Source organism: Arvicola amphibius, chromosome 4, assembly GCF_903992535.2.
Source record: "Arvicola amphibius chromosome 4, mArvAmp1.2, whole genome shotgun sequence".
Lineage (NCBI taxonomy): Eukaryota > Metazoa > Chordata > Mammalia > Rodentia > Cricetidae > Arvicola > Arvicola amphibius.
In genome coordinates, this window is record NC_052050.1 from 74,034,174 (window position 1) to 74,060,002 (window position 25,829).

The 25,829-nt window shown below is 42.9% G+C and overlaps 1 protein-coding gene across 1 annotated transcript in view; it reads left to right on the forward strand.

The window, feature by feature from the left end:
- The first annotated feature begins 263 nt into the window (after nucleotides 1-263).
- Itk (IL2 inducible T cell kinase) overlaps nucleotides 264-25,829 on the forward strand; it is a 64,036-nt gene continuing 38,470 nt past the window's right edge. The window contains 4 exon segments of the mRNA XM_038326769.1: nucleotides 264-488; nucleotides 21,304-21,408; nucleotides 22,539-22,620; nucleotides 24,728-24,856. Of these exon segments, the coding sequence (XP_038182697.1) occupies nucleotides 351-488; nucleotides 21,304-21,408; nucleotides 22,539-22,620; nucleotides 24,728-24,856 (454 nt within the window). The 5' untranslated portion in view covers nucleotides 264-350.

The following is a 25,829-nucleotide window of genomic DNA, read 5'->3' on the forward strand; positions in this document are numbered from 1 at the left end:
AATGTTGCAGAGGCTCAACCAGAAACTATAAAAATGAAAATTGAATTCCTCTTATAATTCTAAGTTTCTTCAAACCTCATTTCCAAACCATATCACAAAGGATATGCATATTTTTGCATGTGCTTCTTAGCTTGGTGAATTTTGAAAGGATGTGGTCATGGCCTTTGACATCAGAGGAGGAGCTCGGTGGTGAGGCTGGCTGATGTTGATAGAAAGATAAGGGTAGAGGCAAGTTGCCTTTGAGCGACACTCTACAGATCAACTGTATCCTGTTGCATTCCCAGCTGTTTCTCTCCATCGGTTGCACTGAGGGGTGATGCCCAAGGCGCATCACTTTTCAGAACTGGACCATGAACAACTTCATCCTCCTGGAAGAGCAGCTGATCAAGAAATCCCAACAGAAGAGAAGGACTTCTCCCTCGAACTTTAAAGTCCGTTTCTTTGTGCTAACGAAAGCCAGCCTGGCATACTTCGAGGATCGCCATGGGGTATGAAAATGCTTGCTCTTGGCTTTGTTTCTTTATTGCTTTGTGTTTGGATTAGTTGATTTGCAGGGTAAATTTGAACACCTGGAACACAAGCACACGTTGTGTTTAACAACCACAAAGCACTGAGAGATCAGCGCAAACTCAGAAAGGTCCGAGAGTCGGGTGTTAGATTTGGCTGTTTCAGTTCTCAAAGCTGTAGCGTTAACCCTTACCCGTTTTTCTTCTCCACAAAGTTATGTTTAACTTTTAAGCATAAAAGTATTTTATGTGCTGAGTTTTGTGGACAGAACTTGAAGTTCATGTGAAGTATATGGTATTTTACAGGATGTAGGGAAGTAGGGCATTAATTATTGCTCATGAGGACTTAAGAGGTAACCGAGTCCAGTCTCTCTGTTTTAGAAAAGAAGTGCTTTGTCGAATGGTGACGGGGAGGTCCTATGGCAGATTTTCATGACTTGAACTCTCCTTGTCTCAATGCCCATCACTCTCCTGAGGCCAGGGGGTCACCCTTTCATGTGATAATCTGTATATCATGGGCATGTGTATGTGCAAAATATTCATGTAATATTCTGAAAGTTGTAAGGCATGTGGCAGCCCTCTTCATCCGTGGCACAATGTCTCAGGAGACTAGGGCTTTGGGACAATGGAACACAAAGTATCTGCCTGAAGACTGGCTCTTCCCTAGAGTGGCAGCTTAGCTAGATGTGTCTAAAGGCATCTGCCTATTGAACAGCAGCAGTGACAGCAAAGCAAATGAGTTCATGGTCAGAATGTAGTTTAGTAGAAGCACTGGGTTGGGGGTCAGGAAGTCGCTGTGCTTCCCACTGAGTGAGTGGCCTTGGGCAAATGTCCTTCCCCATAGACTCTTCTAATTGTAAATGAAAGCACTGGACATCAACCTGAGTTCCAGCCCTCCCTTCAGAAGCCTTTGGTTGTGTGCAGTGCCTTTTGGTTAGTCTTCCTCGGCCACTTCTCAAAGTGTATTTGATTTCTCTTCATATTGTTGTCTTATTTTTACATCATTAGAGAGGTAGGGCAGAGTTGAGTACTAAGGTTTTAGCTGTGTGGTCACTGAGTCAAAGATGGTTTTGTTCCTTGCTGGTGTCTCAGATGGGGAGCGGCAGGGGGGTGAGACTTGATCTTTAAAGGTTTTCATGAACTTGAAGCAGACCACTTGGGAGGAAACCTAGTCTTTTTAGCTTTGGATAAAATAATGTTGCGTCTCTCTCTACTTTTGCAGTGAAGAGAATCACTTGTGCTCAGCAGGGCCTCACTGATAATTTACCAGTATGTTAGAAGGTGTACAGAGCTACATAAGTGCAGGCCCCATTGGTCAATGGCCAGGGGCTGAGCTTTGAGCTTGGAGGACTCACCATATAGAACTAATAAATCACATGGCATCAAGTTTGTGTTTTGTGAATGAAATATGAAGCTCACATTTCGTAATGAAAGCATGGTCACACGCCTTTAAATAACTTCACAAAATGGATTTTAGACTTTCACAAGTTTTTAAAAAATATTTTTTAATTTTTGATATTATAATGTCATTTATGTCACTTCCCCCTTCTTTCTTTCTCCAAACTCCCTCATGTACCCTCCTTGCTCTCTTTCAAATTCATGGTCCTATTTTCTTTAATTATTGTTGAGGGGGGGAGCGTGTGTGTGTGTGTGTGTGTGTGATAATGTTGCTCATATAACTCAGGCTTGCACTTGAAATTTAGCCTCGGTCTCCAGAGTGTTCTGATTATAGGTAGGTGCCACCACCCCGTTTTACTTCTTAAGAATCATAAAAGATTTCTAACACAAGCTGCATGTAGTGGTGTGTGCTTATAATCCAGCACTAAGGAGACTGAAGCAGGAGGATCAAAGTAAATTCAAGGACAGCCTGAGCTACATGGTGAATTCCAGGTCAGCCTTGGCTACATAGCAAGCCTTGATCTCAAAAAAAAAAAAATACAAAACAAACAAAAACAGAAATAAAAAGAGAAAAAGTTTTATAAATAATTCATTTTGTAGCCTTTGTCTGTAGTATCTAATGTTTCCATGATGGATATATATATATATATATATATATATATATATCTTATATATAATTAAATTTCTTGTTTTCTAATACCAATGGTTTATATTTAACATTTTGAAACTTTTAAAAAACATTTTGGAAAATTTTTAGTTAGTTCCTCATGGTCACTGTGTTATTGTTATTATTGTACATGCCTCAGCTGTATACATTGCTCAGGGCCATCAGTGAGCACAAAACATTGCGTCACTTATAAATATATACCTTGCACTTGTGTGAAGAACTCTCTTGTGATTTCAATAAAAGCTTCAGTCCTCCCCATCTGTGAAGTGGGTATAATGGTAGCCCCTCTTTCATGGGAATATGGCCCAGACACAGATAATGGGTGTGAGAGCTGAGCTATTGAAATTAGCATTTGGCAAATAGAAAAAAGTCAGATGTTGGCAAGTTCACCATGCAGCTCAATTTAAGACATAGCATAGTTACCCCATCAGCACCTGGGAAACGTTAGCTGGTATTTGTGCCGTGTTCACATCCCCGAGGGAACTGGCAGGCTGGCACAAAGTATTCATCCTCAAGCTATGGGAAAGGCAGAGGGAGGAATCAAAGCCAGATAAGAGAAGGACCCTTGATAGGAGACACAACACCCATTGTGAGTTACACAAGCCAGGGCCACCCTTTTAAGCTCTTAGCTTCTTTTTCCCTCTTCTGTGAAATTGTGTTCCCTAAAGTTCAAATCTCTGTCAAACTGTGACACTACACGAAAAGAGAACAAATGCTGCATTTGTGTTCAGTCCAACCGTAAATATCTGCTCACACTGTCGTATTCTCTGAATGGCATGAACTTTGACTTAAATATGACTGTAGTTTGGGGATTGTATGCCTGTCTCCCAAAACTGTGCTGTGACCGTGGTTCTAAGCTTCCAGAACCTTCTCCATCCTACTGAAGCGGTGGATCAGAAAGGGAGAATGCTTGCAGGTGGTGTCATGTACATGCATAGCTTCAGATGCTCCCTGGGCCTGCCAGGCATTTTGTTAAATGGTCTCTGGTTTCTGCAGTGCCTTAGCAGAGAATGGTAAGCATGCTGGTAAAAGTGGGTCACAGTCACTATGTTAGTGGAGGGGAGTCGTGGAGCCCTGATTTGTAGCATGTGTTGATTTCTCTGCTATAAATAAGTCCTTCATGGATTGGGCTGTAGCACAGTTAGAAGAGTATTTGCTTAGCATGTGTGAAGCTGAGTTTAATACATAGCCCTTCATAAAGTAAGCACAGGGGTACACAACTATAACCCCATGCTCAGGAGGTAGAAGAAGAAAATCAGAGGTCCAAGGTCATTTTCAGCTATTTAGTAAGTTTTTCACTAAATAGCTGAATATTTATTATATATAATATCATTTAATATATAATGTTCTTCAATACATGAGAGCCAATTTCTGAAAAGAAGAATCCCTTTGGCCATTTCAATTAGTGAATATGACATGTCGATCACAAATTCCTAAAAGCACAGCAGCGTGCTCTCATAGGCCAGTATAAGGGAACCTAGCATACCACTGACAGACTTAAGTACAGTCTCTTGGGAGGTTGTTGACCATCAGAGCACAGAGGAAATAAAAATCAGAGGGTCCTGAGCATGAAATGGAAGGGGCAGCATAGATGGAGACCAACACTACAGGTTGCAAAAAGCAGTGAAGCTGAAAAGAGCTGTGTTCAAATCCTACCGCTCTCACTTTCTAGGTGTGGAATCTCAGGTAGGGCACTTCATCTGTTTAAGGCATTTTCCTATCTGTAAGCCCTGAACCCTAAGGATTCTCCCTGTCTCACAAGATGCCAACTGCTTTCTAAGAAAGTCTGTCACAAGCTTTATGCTCACTTTGTGACACAGCAAGATGGTTACTACCCACCAAGCTCCATCATGGTCTTCTGATGGGATTCCTTATTCTGATGACTCCTCGCACCTCAAGGATCAAAGTTGCTATGCTTCCCATGGTGTGGGATATGTTACCACCTAACGAGGGATGGAGTGAACAGTCAGGATTGTTGCCACTCCAGCTATTGGCCAGATGAGAGTCTCCCCTCCCAAAGCTGCAGTCTAATCTAGCAGCAGAACCAGCTCTCCCAGCGTGCAGCCTTCATGAATAAAAGAGGATGGGTGGGGAGATGGTCCCTTCCTTCCCTTTGGAGCCATTATGTAGCATTATCAAAAACACACTTTCAGGTGTCAGAATGATCTGGGTCACAGATCAGCTCTCCCACTTGAGCTGTATGACTTGCTATAAACCGTATAATGCTGTATGTTCTCAAAGCTGCCATGTTTCTGAAAGACTGAAGTTCCTTTTTTAAAGTTTCTTTTTAATGAGGTAGAGGTCTCCATTATTCTAATAATTAGCAATAACTAACATTCAGCACTTCCTCTTTGTCAGTGTGTTCATGTGAATTGTTTTGGATAAATACTACAACCATTCTGTAAGTAGGAACTGTTCCCTCATTAATAAGTCAGGGAAGAACGTGGAGAGGGTTTAAATAACGTCCCTGGGGTGCCTTATGTCTCCGGAGCTTGCACAGGCCCGTGATAAGTGGTGCTTCTTATGATTAGTAGTGTTGCTGTCTAACTATTACAAGATGTCATGAGTTCTTGCTCTGTAAAGGGTTCTGAACATCGACACCCCATGTTTCTGGGTCTGTCACAGTGACATACATATAAGCTCTGTCCCTTCCGTGCACACTGCAGGACAAATCTGCACACCACTCCACTTTCTGGAGCTCTGATCCATGTCTAAAACAACCTGTACGCATTCCTCACCTTTTCTACTAAAGTTGCTCGGTCCGCCTGCATTTCCTCAGTTGCTTTCCCAGGAGAGGTCCACACATCTCGTCTGGCCCTGCTGCTCCTGTCATGTGTCACCCACTACACTCAGCACAGCCGACCGGCTGAGCACTCACATGGTGCTGTGCTCAGTTGATGTGGTCCTCATCATAAGTGTTGTTCCCGTTGGCCCGAGGCACCAGAATCTAACACGCATGTCCCCTTTTGTCTTCTCTCTGGGCTCCAGTCCTACTACACTGTTCATCTCTAAATGTCCCTTCCTTGGTGAAACCTTCCTTGAATTCTTTAGACTGAGTCAGGCTCCTGTGTTACATTCTGCCATGGTAAGGTGCATCTTTTCTTCAACGTCTGTGCCAAAGACATAATCGCCCATTTACTAATGGGAACTTCCATTAGACTGGGGCTTCATGAGGACAGGTATCTGATGGTACCAGCAGTTTCTACAGTGCTTCTTGCCTCTTGAGATTCATTAGTTTTTGTTTATTTGTTTGTTTTGTTTTTCTTGTGGAGGGAGTAGAAGGAAAAAGGAAGAAAATATAGATCCAGGGTGGGATGGTGTAGCACAAAAGAGCCTTGTGAGAAAAAGGCTCAATACAGAAAGAGTAAACACATGGCAGAAATCAAAGGGAGGGTTCAGGGTATAAGAATAAGTAAAGAAGAGTTCCTGGGAGAAACAGTCATGGCCTTGTCTTAAGCAAGAAAGAGTTGGGTGGTTGGAATTCTCAGTTAGTCACAGATGCCCATGGGAGCCTCCAGCTGTTTCAGGAGAACCATCCACTCTGTTCTCTTTCCCCTTCACCATGACTGTCTTTCCTTCCAACATGGTTACAGCTAGACCTCTGTGGGTAATATTCTTAAAACTACCTGAGTATTTCTGCTGGAGACTTTCATCCCTCCCCACTCCATCCTGATGTGATTTCATTGATGCTACCTGCTGTGGACAATTGAACTTCCATATCAATCTGTCATCTTCCACAGCACCAAGAATGAAGTTTTAAAATTATAACTCACATGCTGCTCTCTTCCTCAAAGCTCTGTGTAATGATTTAGAATACGTAATTCTCAGCTATGACCCCCACGACCCCTCTGTCCATCTTTCTGATTGCACTTGACACCACATCAGCTCTGTGTGCCTCAAGCGCATCTGCCCTCTTTCTGGACCTTCAGTGCTTCAAGTTCACTTTGCTTTTGGGAGCTCTTGCACTCAGGACTAGAGCGAGGCAGGTGAAACACATACTATGTGGGTGCTGTTTCTCATCAAAATACAGATGCTCCGGTGCCTTTTGGGGACGGTCAAGCTTGCAGCAGGGTCCATAATTCTTTTCTTCCCACATCGCCTCTTCCCTCTCTGTATCTTCCTGTTTCATCTTTAAAAAGCTTACAAACAAGCTGGGTGTGATGGCACACACCATTAATTCCAGCACCCAGGAGCTCGAGGATCTTTGTGAGTTTGAGACTGGCGTACCCTTTTGTTACTTCCTGCAGTGAAAATAAGTGTCAGGAAAATATTTTTCAAGGAGAGAATGCAGTTTAAGAGAGAGGATTAACTGGAAAGCAGAAGAGCCTGTTTCTACAGGGTCCAAACAAGACGTACACATTGAGGTCCAAACAAGATACATGTTTGAGTTGTAAGAAAGTTGGCTTAAAGCTCTTCTCAAATTTTCACGGGCCATGTGCTTTAAGCTAATTTCATTAACTAATAATACATTTTCCTATCTGCCGGTGACTTATTAGGATACCAGAAAAAGTAGGGTCTTCCAGGATGTGATTTTCGTCAAGAGGTGAGTTGGGGATTGCCTTCATGACACTCAGGAGTCTTACCAAAGTGACCCAGAGGAGGAAACTGCTCTGAAATGTTTTTAAATGCACATAAAATTCCCCCTGTAGATCACCTGTCTGTCCTTGGAAGTCAATATAAATTTTTTAAAAATTTATTTCATTTTTTTTAAAGAAAACAATCTTTTTTTTTTCATTTTACGTACCAATCCAAGTTCTCACTCCCTCTCCTCCTCTCATTCCCTCCACCTATCTCTCTACCCCACCCCCATCCACTCCTCAGAGAGGGTAAGGCATACTGCTTTGGGGAAGATCCAAGGCCCTCCCTACTATATATAAACTCAGCAAGGTATCCATCCAAAGAGAATAGGTTCCAAAAAAAGCAGTAGGAATAAATCCTGGTGCCACTGCCAATGGCCCTGCAGTCTGTCCTAGCCACATTCAGAGGAACTAGTTTGGGCCTATGCTGGTTCCTTCCCTGTCCGGCTGGAGTTGGTGAGCTCCCATTATCTCAGGTAGACTGTTACAGTGGGTGTCCCCTTCATGTTTTTGACTTCTTTGCTCATATTCTCACTCCTCCCACTCTTCAACTGGACTTTGGGAGCTAAGTCCAGGTCTCCACTGTGGGTCTCTGCCACTGTTTCCATCAGTTGCTGGATGAAGGTTCTATGGTGACATTTAAGATATTCATCAATCTGGTTACAGGGTAAAGCCAGTTTGGGCCCCCTCTCCTCTATTGTTTAGGGTCTTAGCTGGGGTCGTCCTTGTGGATTCCTGGGAATTTCTCTAGTGTCAGATTTCTTGATAGCCCCATAATGGCTCCCTCAATCAAAATACCTTTTTTCTTGCTCTCATCTCTGTCCTTCCTCCTTCTCTACTCTCCATTCCCTCAAATTCTCCTCCCCCACTTCCCTTCTCCCCTCATCTTCCCCTTCCTCCCTCCCTTCACCCCTACCCCTGTGCTCCCAATACAAGTTTTATAGATTTAATAGAATAAGAGGTTGGCATAAGATTTCATGTCTCCATGAAATTTTCATCAATCAAAAGTTGTTCATAAACTGTTATTTGCAATTTTATATTGTCATCTAAAAAGGGATTTGTTGCTGTGTAGTGGTGGTACATGCCTTTAATCCCAGGATAGGGGAGGTAGAGGCAGGTGGATCTCTTTGAGTTCAAGGCCAGTCTGGTCTACAGATTAAGTTCCAGGACAGCTAGAGATGTTACACAGAGACTTGTTCTAAAAGAAAAACAATAAACAAACAAACAAACACAAAAGGGGGGTTTATATACAGATTAGTTAAAGAACATAAAAACTTTAACAGTGAAACTTTAATTTGAAAATCCTTAAAGGATAAGAAGAGATCCTTCCGGAAAGACTAAACTGAAATATACAACAAGTTTATGGGGAAAATGCTCAACTTCATTAGCCATCAGGAAAGTGCAAATCAAAAACAGATTAAAATACGATTGTATACAGCTTCATGTTCTTTTTTATTGGATTATTATTTTGAAAACTTCATCCATGGGTCTTATGTCTACATCACTCCCACCCTTCTCTGCCCTCTCCAACTCCCCTGTGCCTCCCATTCATATCCTTCTCTCCCTTAATTGTTGTTCCATACAGATTACTGAGTCCACTTAGCAATACTATGTATATGTATTCAAGGCTGACCACTTGGGGTTAGAAAATCTAGAGAGGAACTCAACCCTTGAGGAGACTGATTCTCCCTCTGTTAGCAGCCATTTATTACCAGTAACTTCATCTAGAGGTAGAATCTTGAGGAATTTTCCATCTGTGTTGGAATGTCAACTGGTTTGTCATTATGCCTGTCTTGTTCAGGCAATCATATTGTTGAAAGTTTATGAATGTGTTTTCCCTGTCATATCTAGGGGACATTACCTAGCACCAGGCATACTGGTTCTCTGACTCTTAAAATATTTCTGCTCCCTCTGTAATAGTGTCTGTTGCAATAAAAAGAAACTCTTTGATGAAGGATGAGAGCTACACTTATCTGTGGGTATAAAGATAAGTATTTAGAATACAGTTAGAAATTACATCTAAAAGTAGTGGGTTCTCCTCTAGGGTCTATGACTTCTCCAGTTGGCTAGGTTTACAACAGTAATCATGAATTCTCTCCCATAAAGTGGGCCTTAAGTTCAACTGAACAGGTGTTGGTTACTCCTAAGACAAAAGTGCCACTATTGCACAATTGGGGCTGTCTTGATAGGCCAGTCCTTGTTGTGGTTTGTAGGCTTAATTAACAGCTGGGTAGGACTACCAATTGCTCCTCTTCCTTGTCAGCTTACACAGCACCTTCTGAAACCTCTTTTTTATTTTTTATTGTTTGTTAATCATTTCTTAAATGCCTACTGTGTCACAATCAATGATGTGGGTGTGAGGAATACAGTGTTAAATAATTCGAACGAGGTGTTTGCCCTCATAAGCAGGTGGAGGAGATAGCGCATAGTGAAGAGCATAACAGCACGTGGTAGATACAGATGGGCAGGTTCTATGTCAAACCTCCGCAGCAACTGGGGCAGAGGTGGAACGAAGTGTGGTTAGAGAGGGACTCTATATCTAGGCCAGAGTCAGAGTTCAGAGTATGATGGAGGTTCCAGTCATGTTAAAATAAAGAAAAAAGAAAAAGATAGAAAGAAACCCAGAATGGAATTCTATACAGTGGAACTGCAAACTCGAGGACCCTGAGGTAAATAAAAGCTGGACCCATGTGAGGAGAGAACTTTGAGCATAGTTCAAGAGAAGGCTGCAGTTTGAGAGTACAGAACCCAGGCTATGGGAGCCATCATGGGCCATGGCAAAGAGTTTGGACTTTTTTCAAAGAGCAAGAAGCTACCCAATGGTGGGCACAGCCATGGGACACCATCTGTTTTGTGTTTGGAAATGGTTGTTCTGACTGCTGTGGGGCTGGAGATTACACACAGGGCAGGCCAGGAAGCCAGGTCGGTTATCAACTCATCCCATGGGTTATTCTATGGTTATTTTATGTCCTACCTTGCTTGTGTCTTTTGGAGGGCTTTTCTAGAACCAAAGATAGGAGGACGTTGGTCCATTTTATAACCTGGGTCAGGACTAGGTATCTCCTAGCAATGAAGACAGAAAACAAATTAGGATTCAATTAAATCAATATTGATCAATACCACAAAACACAGATTACCATACTGCTAAAAGTAGTTAATAAAACAACTAGATCTAAAACATTTTATATAACTTTTTGTCAAAAGCTATCTAATTACTGTGCAGATATAATTTCAAATACTTAAAATTATAATGCACGACAATTTTATATTCTACTTCCCCATTCATTCTTTTACGTTAATACACTTTTATATATCTATATGGCCTTAAACTATCATTTTCTCATATATTTAAATTTTTAATGATTTGATCTATCCATTGCAAAGACAAACTTATCTGTTTTATGCACCCATATAAACATATCTATCATTTATGACTCAACATTCAAGTTGTTTCCAGGCATAATGAAAACACATATATAATAGACTACCTTTTTAAAAGCTTTTTTTTTTTTTTTTTTTTTTTTTTTGGTTTTTCGAGACAGGGTTTCTCTGCAGCTTTTTTGGAGCCTGTCCTGGAACTAGCTCTTGTAGACCAGGCTGGCCTCGAACTCACAGAGATCTGCCTGCCTCTGCCTCCCGAGTGCTGGGATTAAAGGCGTGCGCCACCACCGCCCGGCTTTTAAAAGCTTTTTTAAAGATGAATTTCTTTGTAGAATAACTAGATCATAGGATAATAGTATTTTACAATTATTTATTTAGTGTAAGAGTAGGTGCATGCATGCCACAGTCCACAAATGAAGCCAGAAAACAATCTTTGGAAGTTAGTCTTCTCCTACCACCTCGGTTCTGTGGATCAAGCTCAGTGCCTTTACCTGCTGAGCCATCTCATCTTCTTGGGATAAGAACGTTTCCTGGGCTCAAGCATTGACTGCGGCATCATTTTCCAACAAGCTGAAGCACCGTACAAGCCGCCAAAAGTGGCCAAGTGTTTGTTACAAAATCGTATTTTCTAAGAACCATTTCTTTTTCTAAGAAGAAATTACTTTTTAAAAAATTCATTGCTTTGATTTTCAAATACTTTGCTTTTATAGGCATCGTTTTGGGGGGAGGGTTATTGTTTTTGTTTTGTTTTGTTTGTTTTTCTGTTTATGTGTATAGAGTCTACAATATGTGTGTCCGTTTATAAAATGCCACCAAGTATCCAGTCCTGTTTGAGGGAATGAAAGAACACTAAAAATTCAAGAAATTAAGGCCTGGGAGAAGGAATTCAGGGGCCACTATCAGAATCACAATACACTTGTCCGTTTAAGTAGTTCAGAGGGAGAAGTACCTGAACAACAGGTCCAGAGTCCAGGACACTTAATGTGTGTAAGGACAGGAAAGATGGGGGAAGGGTGTTCCTCACCCACCTTCACCTATAGGTGCCTGAGCCCCAGGATGCAGTGAGCAGATAAACCTGCTGCCCAAACTGACGTCAGATCTTTCTCAAGAAAGGTAAACCTAATAAAAAGATAAAGCATGTTCTTACTTTGTCAGCACAAAACAATGCAACAGTACAAAAGGTCCTGAGCCTGCCCTTGCACCAGGAAGCATCCCTTAGTTTTGATCGATCATAGCATGCTGAAAAATACAAAATACCTTTGAAACCTAAAAATAAAAATAAAACGATCCTCTTCAAAGCTCAGAGGCATTAGGCCAGGAATTCTCTCGGTGCTTTTGTGCGTGTGTTTAAACGGATCCAGTTGATCATGTGGTAGAGCCAATTGTTGGGGCATGGGCCTGCCCCCTCCTCGGTGCCTGTTGGACCTCTCCCCTGTGCATCTGTCACCTGCATTTGCCCATCTTCATCTCCACACAGAAACAGACAGAAGCAGAAATGTTCTGGTGACAGACCATTTACAAAAATACTTCTTCCATACATAATATATCTTTATTTATTTGTTTGTTTTTGGTTTTGGTTTTTTGAGACAGGGTTTCTCTGTATATGTCTGGTTGTCCTGGAACATAGCTTTCTGTAGGCCAGGCTGACTTGAACTCACAAAGATCTGTCTTCCTCTGTCTCCAGAGTGCCGGGATTAAAGATGTGCACCACCACCACCAGGCCCATATTTTTAAAGTAATCAAATGCTATGTAGTGACAAAACTTCCAGTCTTTGTCCCAAACCCCATTTCTCTAGCCCCAGATAAACCAATATGAGCCAGCAAGGTGGCTCAGCAGATAAGGCCACTTACTACCAAGCCTGGTGACATGATTTCAGCTCTGGGACAGATATGGTGGAGTGAGGGAACCAGCTCTCATAAATTGTGTTCTCCATCTACACACACACACACACACACACACACACACACACACACACACACACACACTAAAAAGTTAACAGATACCATAAATTTCTTACATACTTTCCAATGATGCTTTATTCATTTACATGTAATACAAATAGAAAAGCCTGATTCTTTGTTTTTATACAGTGGCAGCATAAGCTATACACACTACTTTAACGTTCTTTTCTCTCCATTGGCTAGCAGCCTAGTTTGGAGGTCAGTCCAACATGGATCCACGCAGAGCCTTTTCATCTTTCGCAAATGTAAAATAGCTCATTGTATGGATAAAACATTTCCATTGTATATTTAGTGTACTTCCAGCTGTTTTGTTTTTTATAAGCAACAGATGTTAATAACCTTGCAGAGTGTGTCACTTTAATGAATATAGCCATGAAGGTTAATCAGAGGCAACCTTGCCAACCTGGGGACATTTGGTCTTGCCGAAGATGTGGAGAGGTAGTTGCTCCTGGTGTCCAGTGGGTAGAAGTCAGAACCAAATGGTCAACAGTACAGAGATTGATAAGCCCCCCATGTATGGAAACCGTGTCCAGATGTGGAGTGGCTGAGTTAAAAGGTGTTTACAGTTGCCACTTGGTGACCAAGTCTCTCTCCACAGAAGTTGCACCCTCCCAGAGCCATGTGTGTGAAGTTCATTGTCAAAACCTCAATAGCACCATTATCTGATGCCTTGATCTTTGCTGGTCTGATAGCTTTAAAATAATCTTAAGTGGAATTTATTTGTATTCCAGTTGTCATAGAAACCGAGCATCTCTCCATATGTTTTAAGAAACACATTCCTTTCGAGGCCAGCCTGGTCTACAAGAGCTAGCTCCAGGACAGGCTCTAGAAACTACAGGGAAACCCTGTCTCGAAAAACCAAAAAAAAAAAAAAAAAAAAGAAAGAAACACATTCCTTTGCCCGTTTTTCTGTACGGCTGTTTATAACTTGCAGGAGCGCTTGGTGCTTTTGGTGCAGGCTAGGGTTAATTTACCTTTCCACTCCTAAAAGATTTTTATTCATCTGCCAGCTAATCTGGAGCTCACATTCTAACCTACTTCCACTGAGAGTTCCACACATACTGCCGCAGGGTCCACACATGCCACTTCCTGCTACAACGCTATTCCCTGCTGTTCCTTGGTGGGCCAACCAACAAATACTATTTAAACATTGCCTCTGTGAGATGATTTCCTGAGCTGTAACTAAAGTGTTGACTATCCACTTTAGCTACAGACTCCTTGGGGCCTAAAACGCAGATAAAATGATATGTTTTCCGAACTCCCTGAACATTGCCAATGCCCTCCCCTGGAAAGTTGGGGAGGGCCCTTTGGAAGAGTTCAGAGACTGGAAATGCCGAGAGAGGGTGCACAGGACATGGAGGGGCCACACTTACCATGTGCCATTTAGTTCTCTCAGAGACCAGGTCCTGCTTTGAAGTCCAGCGTAGCCTGGAATCAGTGACGCTACCTCAGACCCAGATGCTGGTATTATAGGCACACACCAACACCCCCAGCATCACATACTTCTTGTGAACAAAACTAAACTAACATTTTTGTTGCGTTTTCCATTTTTTTAAATCTAACACTGATTCAGCTTAGAAACTATTGCCTCACAAGATACATATGTCCACACAAAAGCTCAGTGATTTTTCTTGAACAAAATGAAGAAAATGGCTGCCCCTTGAGAACGTGAGAGGAACTGCCGTGAACTTGAACCCCTAAGGATACAGAAGGGCAGGTGGCAGATGCTGCCTAGTTACAGCTTCTTACTGATGGGGTGTTGAGGTTATCTGGGCAGAGGTCATTTTGCACACCCAGCTTTTCATTTGAACCCCTTTCCCTTCTCCCTCTATCCATCTGTCACTGGTGTGATACAGTGTGCTCTTGCTTTAATGCTCTCACAGCTTTGAAATATTCTTTTCGGTTTTTTTCCTCTCGTCCTTTCTCACACTTGCTATTTTAAAAACACCTTCAGATCTAGTAGAAACACTACTAGACCTGCTTCTGCTGTGGAACTCTTTAGTTTGACACACGAGGAAACCAGCATTAGCAGCTTGGAATCTTTTCCCCTCCTCCATTACTGTTTTTGGATATTGTCTATACTAATAACTATTTCATCATTTTTCAAAAAAACGAGAGGGTTCAGCTATTGCTTTAAACTCCTTTTTGAATTTAATGTATGTTCTTGTTTCTTTATATAGAACAACTCCTTTATCAGCAACTACAGAGTTGCCGCAGGATGATCAACGCACTGATTCAACTATTTAGCTGTTGATGAATGTTTACATTTTTCTTGTTTTTTTTCTAGTGCAGTAACACTGTGGCAAGCATCCTATCTCTCATATCTGTGTACAATTTGAGCAGTCGTTTTCATTGGATAACTCTTATATGAAGAATATATTTGTTAGTTAACTTTTTTGAGGTGAATTTGTTAGTAAAGTTTATTTTTTATTGATTTTTATTGACCTCTACAACATTTTTCTCTACTCCCTTTCCTGCCTGTTAATTAACTTCTAATACAATAAAATAAATGGTAAAATGTCCAAACAGTATATATATATATATATATATATATATTCATTCTTTTTTGTCCCTTATTTCCAAACCTCAGATATAGCCCTCTTATCTATTTTTAATATTTTATGAGAAAATATGTTTATAATTTGAGTAGGGAGAACCTCAGTTGCCCTCTGAAAGTTAAATGAGAATATAGTTCTGTTTGTTTTTTTTTTTTTTTTGTAAAATTCTCACCATTTTTCTTTTTTTGGTAAAATTCTCACCTTTTGTCTAGCTGGGGCACTACTATTGAAAAGATGGCCGACCTTAAAAGAAGCCAAATACTTTCCCCTCCGCCAGCCTCGTAGTAAACCACAGAGTGAAACCCGGCTGTAGTGAAAGCCAGACGATAGGGGCTTATGTCTGAGTGAGAAGTCTATGGAAAGATGGAAAGGAAAGAGGGTAGGCATGGGACGGACTGCCATTGCCCAGCTTGCACGTGGTGCAGCCTTGGCATCTACCCGAACTTGCCCTGGCTGCCAGCCTGACTTGACTAGGTCCAGTGAGGATGGGCTACGGGAAGGAGAGGAGCACAGGCAGCTACCCCTCCTGCTGCCGCCCCTCCTCCTCCCGTCACCTTTGTTCTCTCAACACTTTCACTTCCACTTTCATTTCATACATGCGGACAAGATTTATGTATCTCTAAAATCTAGGAACCGAATATGAAAGAAAACATAATGTTTATCTTCCTGAGCCTGGCTTACTATGCTTGTCTCCAACTGCATCCATTTCTCTACGAATCACATAACTTTGTCTTCTTTGTAGCTGAAGAAGTTCTGTTGTCTCCCTCTCCAGCCTTGTCTTGACCCTCCCCTCTGTTGATGGATGCCTTAGCTGTTCTGGATGCTGCTGCATAGTTTCTTGGGGATGTGGTGACTTGGAGTCTTTCGGGTAAATGCCCAGGTCGCTGGCTCAGGTCATAGATCAGCTTGTAGCTTTTAGAGAACCCAGTGTACTGACTTCCATCATGGCTGGACCAGTTTACAGCCTGCCAGCAGTGTGGGAGGCTTCCCTTCTGCCACATCCTCGCCTGCATTTATCTTGTTTGCCTGATGACCGAGATTCTAACTGGGGTGAGATAGAATCCCAAGATAGTTTCAGTTTGGAATTCTGCGACAGTTAGGAAAGCTGAGCTCTTTTCCACGTATTTAATGGCATTTGAGTTTCTCTTCTGAATGAAACTGGCTGTTCATTTTGTGATCCCATGTATTGGTTGGGTTGTTTGCATTCCTGTGGTTGAGATTTTTTGTTTTAGTTCTTGATGTATTTTATATATCAGTCTTCTGTCACATGTATGGCTGGCAAAGGTTGTCTCTCAGACTGTTTCTTCTCTCAGTTGACTCTAGTCCTTGACAGTGCAGAAACTTCTTAATTTCACAACAGAAGGTTCCGTTTGTTGACTGCTGGCATTATTTCCTGAGCTCTGAACATGGCAACGAGAGAAACAATACCACCCAAAATCTTGTGACCTTGTGGGGTACCGACAGTCAGAATAACAAGGAAGAGTGAGGACACGCTAACATGGCCTCTCCCTCTTCTGGTGGCTTTTGTGTGGTTTTCTTGGCAGGCTTTCCCCTGATGTTTTTCATATATAGCTCAGTTGTTTGGGAAGATTGCAGACAACCATCATTTCCCAGAGACTGGCCTGTGTTTAGCTCCTGACCCGTGCTCCCACGGAGCAGTTGAGGAGGGAGCATCTATGCCTGCTAAGTTGCTGTGTCCGGCATCAAATGCTGTGAAATTCTGGGAGACTGACAGGAGAGATGGATGAGGGATGGGGACCCAAGCCGTTACTAGGGACCAAGAGTGAGGTTAATGGTGGCCAATCAGATCTCTCTGATTGAAAAGGCTGACAGGTAAGGAACAAATGGATACTGGGAGTCATCTGTGCAGAAAGAAAGAATGTTCCTTGAAAACTGTGTGAGCACTTACACGCGGCACACCCAAGCTGAGGTGTGTGAAAAATAGAGGACTTCAAAGGTTGGGACTAACGAGGAATTGATCGATTTTTATTCTAGTTTGAAATGATAGTACTTAAGAGGCTTGGGTTAAATAAGATAGTTATCGAAATTGATTTGATTTGCTGCTATTGCTTTTCTGAACATACTTATAGGAAAGAAATTATTTTGAGGAATGGTAGCCTTGGCTATGTAGTCAAGGCTGGTTCCAAACTTGTGGAAATTCCCCTGCCTCAACCCCAAAAATGGTGGAGTTATAGATGTAAACTACCATGCCCAACTGAAGAACTTTAAATTCCTTGTCCAGCTCACATTCTGTTTGAATTTTTATTGGATACTGCAGCTTCAGAACATCACATAGGATTTCCGCCCCTCTTTTTAGCTCCAGATATGTCTCCCTCCCTCCACTGTGTACCATAACCGCAAAGAGAGGCTTAATTAGAGCTTTTCTGCACAGACATTCTGCTCTAGTGCAGTGGTTCTCAGCGTTCCTAATGCTGCAACCCTTTAATGCAATTCCTCATGTTGTGGTGACCCCCAACCATAAAGTTATTTTCATTGCTACTTCATAACTGTAATTTTGTTACTCTTGTGATTCATAATTTGAGTATCTGTGTTTTCCAATGATCTTAGGTGACCCCCGTGAAAGATCATTTGACCCCAAATCCCACGGGTTTAGATTTGGGGTCAAACAATGCACGGGTTGAGAATCACAGCTCTAGGGACTCAATTCACTGAGTGCTCACCCCTCCCTGGTCACAGACTCCCCTGCTGGACTTCATGGCCTGTGTCGAATGCCTTCTCTCCAGAGGCCTGTCCTGATGACATCTACCAATCCCATTGCCTTTTCAGCATGTGCTTCTCCTTAACTTAAGGATGTAATTTAAGGAGTTACATCCTTCTAAACTTTACTGTGAGCTGAATGCCTAGCATACCAAACAGCGTAGCTCACCGCAGAGAGCCTGGTGTCCACTCTCATGATCTTGTGACCCAGTGGCTGTGGCCTTCTGCGCAGCAGTATGTCGATACTATCATGTGAGATATCACTGGCCTAGAAGAAGATTAAAACTCAAATTTTGAAGTTTAAGTTTCTTTTCTTTCTTTGATGGATATTGATTTAATTTTTTGAGGTGGGAGCTTGCTGTGTAGACCGGCTGGCCTAGAACTCACTATGTACAGTATCTGGAGCCTGACTTCCGATTCGCAGTAATCCTCCTGCTTCTGTTCCTTAAGTGCTGGCATTGCTACAGTCATCAACTATTTATTTTTGAGACAAGGTCTCGCCATGTAGCCCAGACTGGCCTAGAACTCTCGATCCTCCTGCTTCAGTCTGCATAGTACTGTGATTACCAACATGCTCCACTATGCCTGGTCATGAAGTTTGGTTTTTACATCAACATAAAGTCAAAAACTGAAACAAACCATCATAAGTGAGTGCTGCCTATGGCCCCCATGATAGAATGGACAATGTTCATTGTTGTGGAATATTAGTTGAAGATGTGTTACATTTATTTGTGCTGTGGAACATTTGTTTAATGCTGCAAAGACATGTTGCATTCTTTCATGCTGCATTTGTTTAACTATATGAAGCTGTATTATTTTGCCTGTCTGAAACACCTGATTGGTCTAGTAAAGAGCTGAAAAGCCAATATCTAGGCAGGAGAAAGGAAAGATGGGGCTGGCAGGCAGAGAGAATAAGTAGGAGAAGAAATCTGGGAAGAGAAGATAGAGGAGCAAGAAAAAGGAAAAGGAAGGAAGAAGTCAGGGGCCAGCCACCCAGCTACATAGCAAGCCATGGAGTAAGAAGTAAAGAAAGGTATCTAAAATAGAGAAAGATAAAAGCCCAGGGGCAAAAGGTAGATGGGATAATTTAAGAAAAACTGACCAGAAACAACCAAACTAAGGCTAGGCATGTATAAGTAATTATATGTCTCAGTATGTGTATTTATTTGGGAGATGGGTGGAGGGCTTCCAAAGAGTAGAGAGAGAAAAAAACAACTACTACAGTTCATTACTTTGTTTACTGAACTCAGAGCAATGCCTTGTTCATTGTGGGCCTTCAGTAAAAATGTCCAGGATAGCCAAACATACTAGGTTTACATCTGGTTGAGATTGCTTAAACGGGATCCAGGATGATGCCCTAGCCAAGGACGATAAAGGATCAGCCACTGTGCTAGGCACTGAGCCTACATCACAGAACTCGGTAGTTTTCAGAGAGGAGTATTTCGCCAGAGCTGTTCTGGTATTGGTGTGAGCCTCCTGTCAGTCTCACTCTGAAGAAGTAGACAAGTATCCAGCAGCCTGAGCTCACCAACGGCCAGGGACTGCTGATGGGACAGGCAGGACTCTGTGTACTTCTGCTGCTGAGGTGCAAACTGGCAGTGCCTGAGGGCTTCAACGATGGGCCATATTGGTGCCTCTTTTTAGCTATGGGAGTTAGAGTCCAGAGGGCAGGCCTCTTAACAGTACTAGATTACCAAAGCAGCCGTGAGGCCAAGGTGTAAATCAGATGCTCATTTTTGTTTATATATACCCTGCAGTTGTACAGGGGGAAAAAATGCCTTGGGGAGATGGCTGCATCGGTAAATTGCTTGGCATATAGCCATGAAAACCTGAGTTCCAGTCCCTTGACAGCCCTGTGTAAGGAGCTGGTGGTGGCAGCTTGGGCCCATAGTCCCAGCGCTGGGGAGATGACAACAGGAGGGACTCACAGGCTACTTAATCTGGTCACTTGGGAACTCTAGGTTCAGTGGGAGAATCTGCCTTATAAAAGTAAGATCAAGAACAATCAAGGAAGACATCTCATGTCCATCTCTGGTGCCACCCCCTCCCTCTGTCTCTCTCTCTCCCAAAATAAACATATAAACAGGAAAACTGTTCATCTTGGCTGCCTTGGGACCATGAAGAGAGGTGGGATAATACAGCCCTGTAAATATTTACTTCTCAAGTAATTTTCCATATTGTTTTGCTTGTATAACCAGGAATAGATTTGTTTTTGAATTTAAAAAAAAATCATAAAACAGTTTTGCAAAGAAAATTTGAAACGAAACTTCACAAAGCTTCCCTGTATTCAGCAGAGTCTGCTCCACACACCCTGACTATTTTCATCAGTCTGTGTCTCAGCTAGCAAATGCAGATCGGTTTCCAGGCAGAGGATCAAAAAACAAAGACTGGTTTCTGTTCTGGAGAATCTGATGGTGTACAACTACGCACGTGCCACAATTCTCTTGCAATAGTTGGCCCTTCCTTCACCCCTTTGGAAGGTGCCCTTTATTAAGGCCCCCATTACAGTTTATTTTCATCACCCTTCCTTACTCTCTGACCAACCCCAAGAGGCAGGGGTTGTCCTCACAAGCTATAAATAAAAGGGCTCTTGGAAGTTAGGTGTACTGCCTGAGTTCATGGCACTAACGAGAGGCAAACCCCAGCCTCACACCCCGCCTTTCCCCTCTTGTGTTGATTTTAGGCCTTCAGGAAGAATGGTGTCTAATGACGTCTTTCACAAGTGATTCCATTGTTGACTGAAACAATGGCAGCCACATTCTAGGCACCTGGGAAAGCTCTGCCATCCAAAGCCTTTCCAACCCGCCTCGCTTAGAGCCCGATAATGCCACTAATAGGACGTCTCACAGGGCAAGGCGACCCCACTCTTAGGATCCATTTCCTGAGCACAATGATGTTTAGGCAACATTGGACATCATTATCAAACAAGGCACCATCAGTTACTCGGACCACACCTCTAACAAGCTTCCAAAGGACTGAGGCATGGGACCAGTACGATTTTTCAGGGGAGGGTGAAGTGGGTGGCCAAAGGTAGTTAACAGAACGGGAATGTGCTGCAGGGGTGTACAGGGGTGTGGAACTTGGAATAACTAGGAGACTTGCGAAAGCCAGATGTGGCAGAGACATCACTTATATACCTCGCTACCCTGAAGCCTGAGCACAGTTATAATGAGGTCATAGATATTACAGAGAGAGCAGGAAATGCTACTCATGTGGCTCTTTTCTCACCGAGTATACAACCCATCTCAGCTGCGAGTCCTACACACATTGCCGTGTTTCAACAGGACCATGGTGTGTATCGCTGTGGGTGACTGAATAGAAAATCAGTCCCCATCGTGACCCTTCAGAGGCCCTTCTCCCAAGAGTCCGCTCAGAGTCTCTCTCAGACTGAGGCAGGGTGCAGCTTCAGGATGTTTGATTAGGAACACTACAGCTGGCTTACAAGGGGAGGGGAAATTTCCTAATAGTAAATATCTGGAAACAATCAAAATGAAAACAGTGTCTCTCACTTAAACGGATGTAATGTCTCCTTACAGAAGAAGCGCACATTGAAAGGCTCCATCGAACTTTCCAGAATCAAGTGTGTGGAGATCGTCAAGAGTGACATTAGCATCCCATGCCACTATAAATACCCTTTTCAGGTAAGCCCATCAGGACTATAGTGGATAACTTTCTGTCCCTGGACCATGGTTAGAATCCCCAGACCTAGTGAAAGACGATGGGGAAAGGACAGCTCTCACCCATGCTGAGAGCTTAGACCAAGCCCCTGGGAAGGGCTGTGTGTTATTCTTCCAACCGGTGACATTCATTCATTCATTCATTCATTCATTCATTCCATAAAGGCACAGGCTCTTGGACAGGTTTTTGCTTTCCCATAGGGCTGGGGATTGAACCTGGGGCATTATATATGCTGTGCAGTTGTCTACCACTTACTACAGCCCTGGCCTTGAAGAGGGCCTAGTTCCTCAGTTTCTCGTCTGCGGTTTCAGATCTCACAATCTGAAAACTATATGAAGATGGCTATGCTATTCAAAATAGCAGCCACCTGTGGAATGCGAACGTTTAAATATAGATAAATGACAATCAGAATTAGATAGTACTAAATAAGTAATGATTTTCAAAGGGTCAGTCATATGGCTTAACAGGTAGAAGCCCTTGTGTGCAGACCTGGTGACATGAGTTCTTGACCTCAGAAAGTGGGAGGAAAGAACTCTACTCTGAGAATTGTCCTCTGACTTCCACATTAACACCATTATGCTCTCTCTTACACACACACACACACACACAGAGAGAGAGAGAGAGAGAGAGAGAGAGAGAGAGAGAGAGAGAGAGAGAGAGAGAGAGAGAGGAAGAAAGGGAAAGAAGGATGGATGGATGGATGGATGGATGGATGGCCCATATGATAAATGTTAATAGCCACTTGCTACTAGAGAGTCGCGTGTTGACAGCCCAGGTCACAGACAGCTCTCACTGTAGAAAGCTCCGTGAACCTTTTAGTCTTACCTTGCTCACCACCTTTTGTGCTTACAGTTCCAATGGGGTAGATCTCTCCTCCCGTATCCCAGATACCTTTGTGTTTGCCAACCAGAAGAGCAGATAGCCCTAGCTTGGTTTTTTCCAGTGCTGGGGATTGAACACAGGGTCCCAAGTATGTACTCAACAAATGTTCTACCTCCGAGCTACAGCTACAGCCAGATGTTCCATTTTTAATGAACCCGCCATGGGCCCAGCTCAGATGCCCTGTTCATCTTGGACTCTTGTGTGTTTCTAGATCATGCACGACAACTACCTCCTGTATGTGTTTGCTCCAGACTGTGAGAGCCGGCAGCGCTGGGTGCTCACCCTAAAAGAAGGTAATTAAACTCCTGTGTCACTTGAACCTTGGTCCAACGTTGGGTTTGGGATCCAGAAAGAAACACAGTGATATCTGTGAGAAAATGGTGTTCAAAATTATCTCATTTGTTGTGAGTCAATGCCTTGAGTTCTTATTATGAGCCCAAGAGCAGCAACAAGTATAATTTAAGGATTAGCCAAATCTAGCCCACCACCTGTTCATGTAAGGCTCCAAGATAAAAACAGTTCCTGTATTTAAAATCATTTAAAAGGACTATCTAAGTGTCCACATGAGACTATTTTGCCTGTTGGCCATTCAAACCTAAAATATTTACTATCTGGCATTTTAAAAATGTTTGCTTACTCTAGAAGAGCAAGAAAGGTTAGGGTATGAACCCCTCTGGTTAGATCCCAGGGGTTGGCATCCTGGCTCTTCCTTGTGCTCTTGGGCAAGTTCTTAACTTCAGTTTCCCCAGCTGTTAAACTGGAGAGGTGAGGGGGTAATAGAATCTCTCTGCAGAGCTGCAGTGTATAAAACTCTTAGAACTAGCACTCGTAGCCAATGCCCAGGAAGCATTAGCTTGTTTGTTTGTTTGTTTGTTTTTGAGACAGAGGTTCATGGAACCTAGTTTGACTTCCAATTTTCTAGAATTACAGGTGTGCACCACCATGCCCAGTCATCTAGCTATTTCTTCATTCTCACAATCCTGGCAGCATAATTAGAGCCCACACAGTGTTCTAGTACTTGAGATGTGGAGACAGAATTCTGTAGTGAAAGTCCAGGAAGAGATGGTTGTTAGTGTTTCACCTGGACCTTTGTGCGTCTCTGTTTCCTTGGCTATAAAAGCCAACCAAGAACAGTCAGAAGGCTGTTGTGAGAATCAAATGAGTTAGTGCATTTAAAAGCCTCATCCCCAAACAGTACTTGATCAGTGTTACTATTCTTATTCTTTAACCTGTGTATCAGGAAACCTGTCTCTAAGCAGTTGTGAGGAGTAAGGAAGCAAGACCCTTACCGTGTCTGGAGGCACAGTACTTCTGTCTGCAAAATGAGGCTAAAGTGATGTTATAGGCTACCAGGGTCAAATGAATTTCAAATGGACTGAGAACCAGCCAGTGACAGGTCAGCTGGAAAGCTCTCAAGTCCAGTAGCCATGGGTGGAAAATAGACACTAAGCCAAAATTAATGAAGATCTCCAGCTGCATTCATTTTCCTGTATCTTTTGTTGTTGTTATTTTGTTTTGTTTTTCGAGATAGCATTTCTCTGTGTAGCCCTAGCTCTCCTGGTATGTACTCCATAGACCAGGCTGTCCTCAAACTCAAGGGATCCGCCTACCTCTGCCTCCCAAGTGCTGGGATTAAAGGCATGTGCCACCACTGCCTGGCGTTTTCCTGTATCTTATACCAGGTTTTTGATATGAATTTTAAAATTGGAGTGAGCTCTGGAGATTCACTAATGTTGGGGTTTCTCTTGATTTTTCACTAATGGAGCCCCTTTTATTCCTAAGAAATTATACTTCAAAGCCTTAGCCTAGAGGGAATAGAAGCAAATTTACAGAGAAGCTGGGTTGGTAGTGTGCTAACCTCCCATGGATGAAGCCCTGGATTCTAACACCAGCACAGTATGGTATACACTTGACACGATAATGTCCACCAGGGATCCCAGCACATGGGGCGGTAGAGGCAAGAAGTCTTGGAGTGTAAGGACATCCTCAGCCTGTCCTTAAAAAATAAAATAAAATAGCAAATCTGCTGTCATTCAACGTGAGAGAGGTGGAACTTACACTCTCTCAACTGTCTCCTTAAGCCCTCAAGGCTTCATCGTAGACCACACTCATCCAGGTGAAGACATAGCAGGGAAATCCGGGGAAACTGAGGTTTATGTGAGGGTTCCCCATCCTAGATGCACACAGCCAAGGGGAGGCAGATCCAGAAAAGAAAGTAGATCTGCTGCTGACGGATTTAACCCACACGCCCTCAATAGCAGCACAAGGGCTTGCCTGGCTGTCCTGGTTAGCGTTCAGGAGACGCCTGCCCCAGGGTCCGGTCTTAGTGAGTTAAAAGATTGGTAGTGCTCGATCAACTGGTCCGGAAATGAGCTCTCTGTTCGTATCAACTTCTTACAGAAACGAGGAATAACAACAACCTGGTATCCAAGTATCACCCTAATTTCTGGATGGATGGGCGGTGGAGGTGCTGCTCTCAGCTGGAGAAACTTGCAGTAGGCTGTGCCCCCTATGACCCGACCAAGAACGGTAAGACTTTGGGAAAGAGACAAGAGGGAACCCTCTCAGCTTCCTATCAACGGGGGTTCAGAGACGGAAGGCAAAATTCTCTAGTTCCAGAATTTTCATTGGGGGCACCTCTATCTACCATCCCTTCCATGCCTTTCCATGTCATACATAGCTCATGCATTTGAAGTGTGATCCTTGGTCACCTATAACTATCTGGAAGCTAGTCATAAATATTAAAAAAAAAAAAATCTGGCCCTGCCCAGTCTACTAGATGAGAATATGCATGTTAACGAGCTTCCCGGGGCACTGGTAGACCACAGTGAAGCTGGGAACTACTACAGGAGCCTGTTGGGAAATCTGAGTGGTCTTAGATTTTAAATTATGGAGACAGCCTTAAATACACAATATTTCCTTGTTTCTTTTAGTGACGTCACCCCACGCATATGTCTAATTATATAAATTAAACTCCAAAAACTTGAGGGAGAGAGAAAACTTCTCTTAATTCTAACTCTGGCTTCTTCCTGCCTGGTCTTCAGACTTGACCTTGAACTGCTCAGTCTCAGAGAAAAGGAATCCATAGTCTAAATGCAAAATTAAAAAAAAAAAGTTTATTCTTGGTTTTCCCAACAAAAGCCCAGTTCTGGGGACTGGATCGTGTCTTCATTTGTATCTGATGTCATGGTGACTTGGGGACACCTCCAGTGACCTGTAGCTCCAGACTCAGATGCACGTTTACAATGCCGTGCTTTGCTTCTTCACTGCTGTCTCGGGTAGAGAGCGACGAAAAGAAATGGACGGCCTTGAGCCAAGTTCAAGGTCACACAGTGAGGAAGGGGTGAAACGAATGTCCCAGGTCCAGCTTTCTCATCTCTCAGCCTCTCCTACCACAGACACAGTTTCTCATCCTGTGGTTTTTACTGTCCTGACACAAGGCGGATATAACACACAGTTGGGTTTTCCATGGCTTCCTGAGTCACAGCCTCTAACAGCCGTT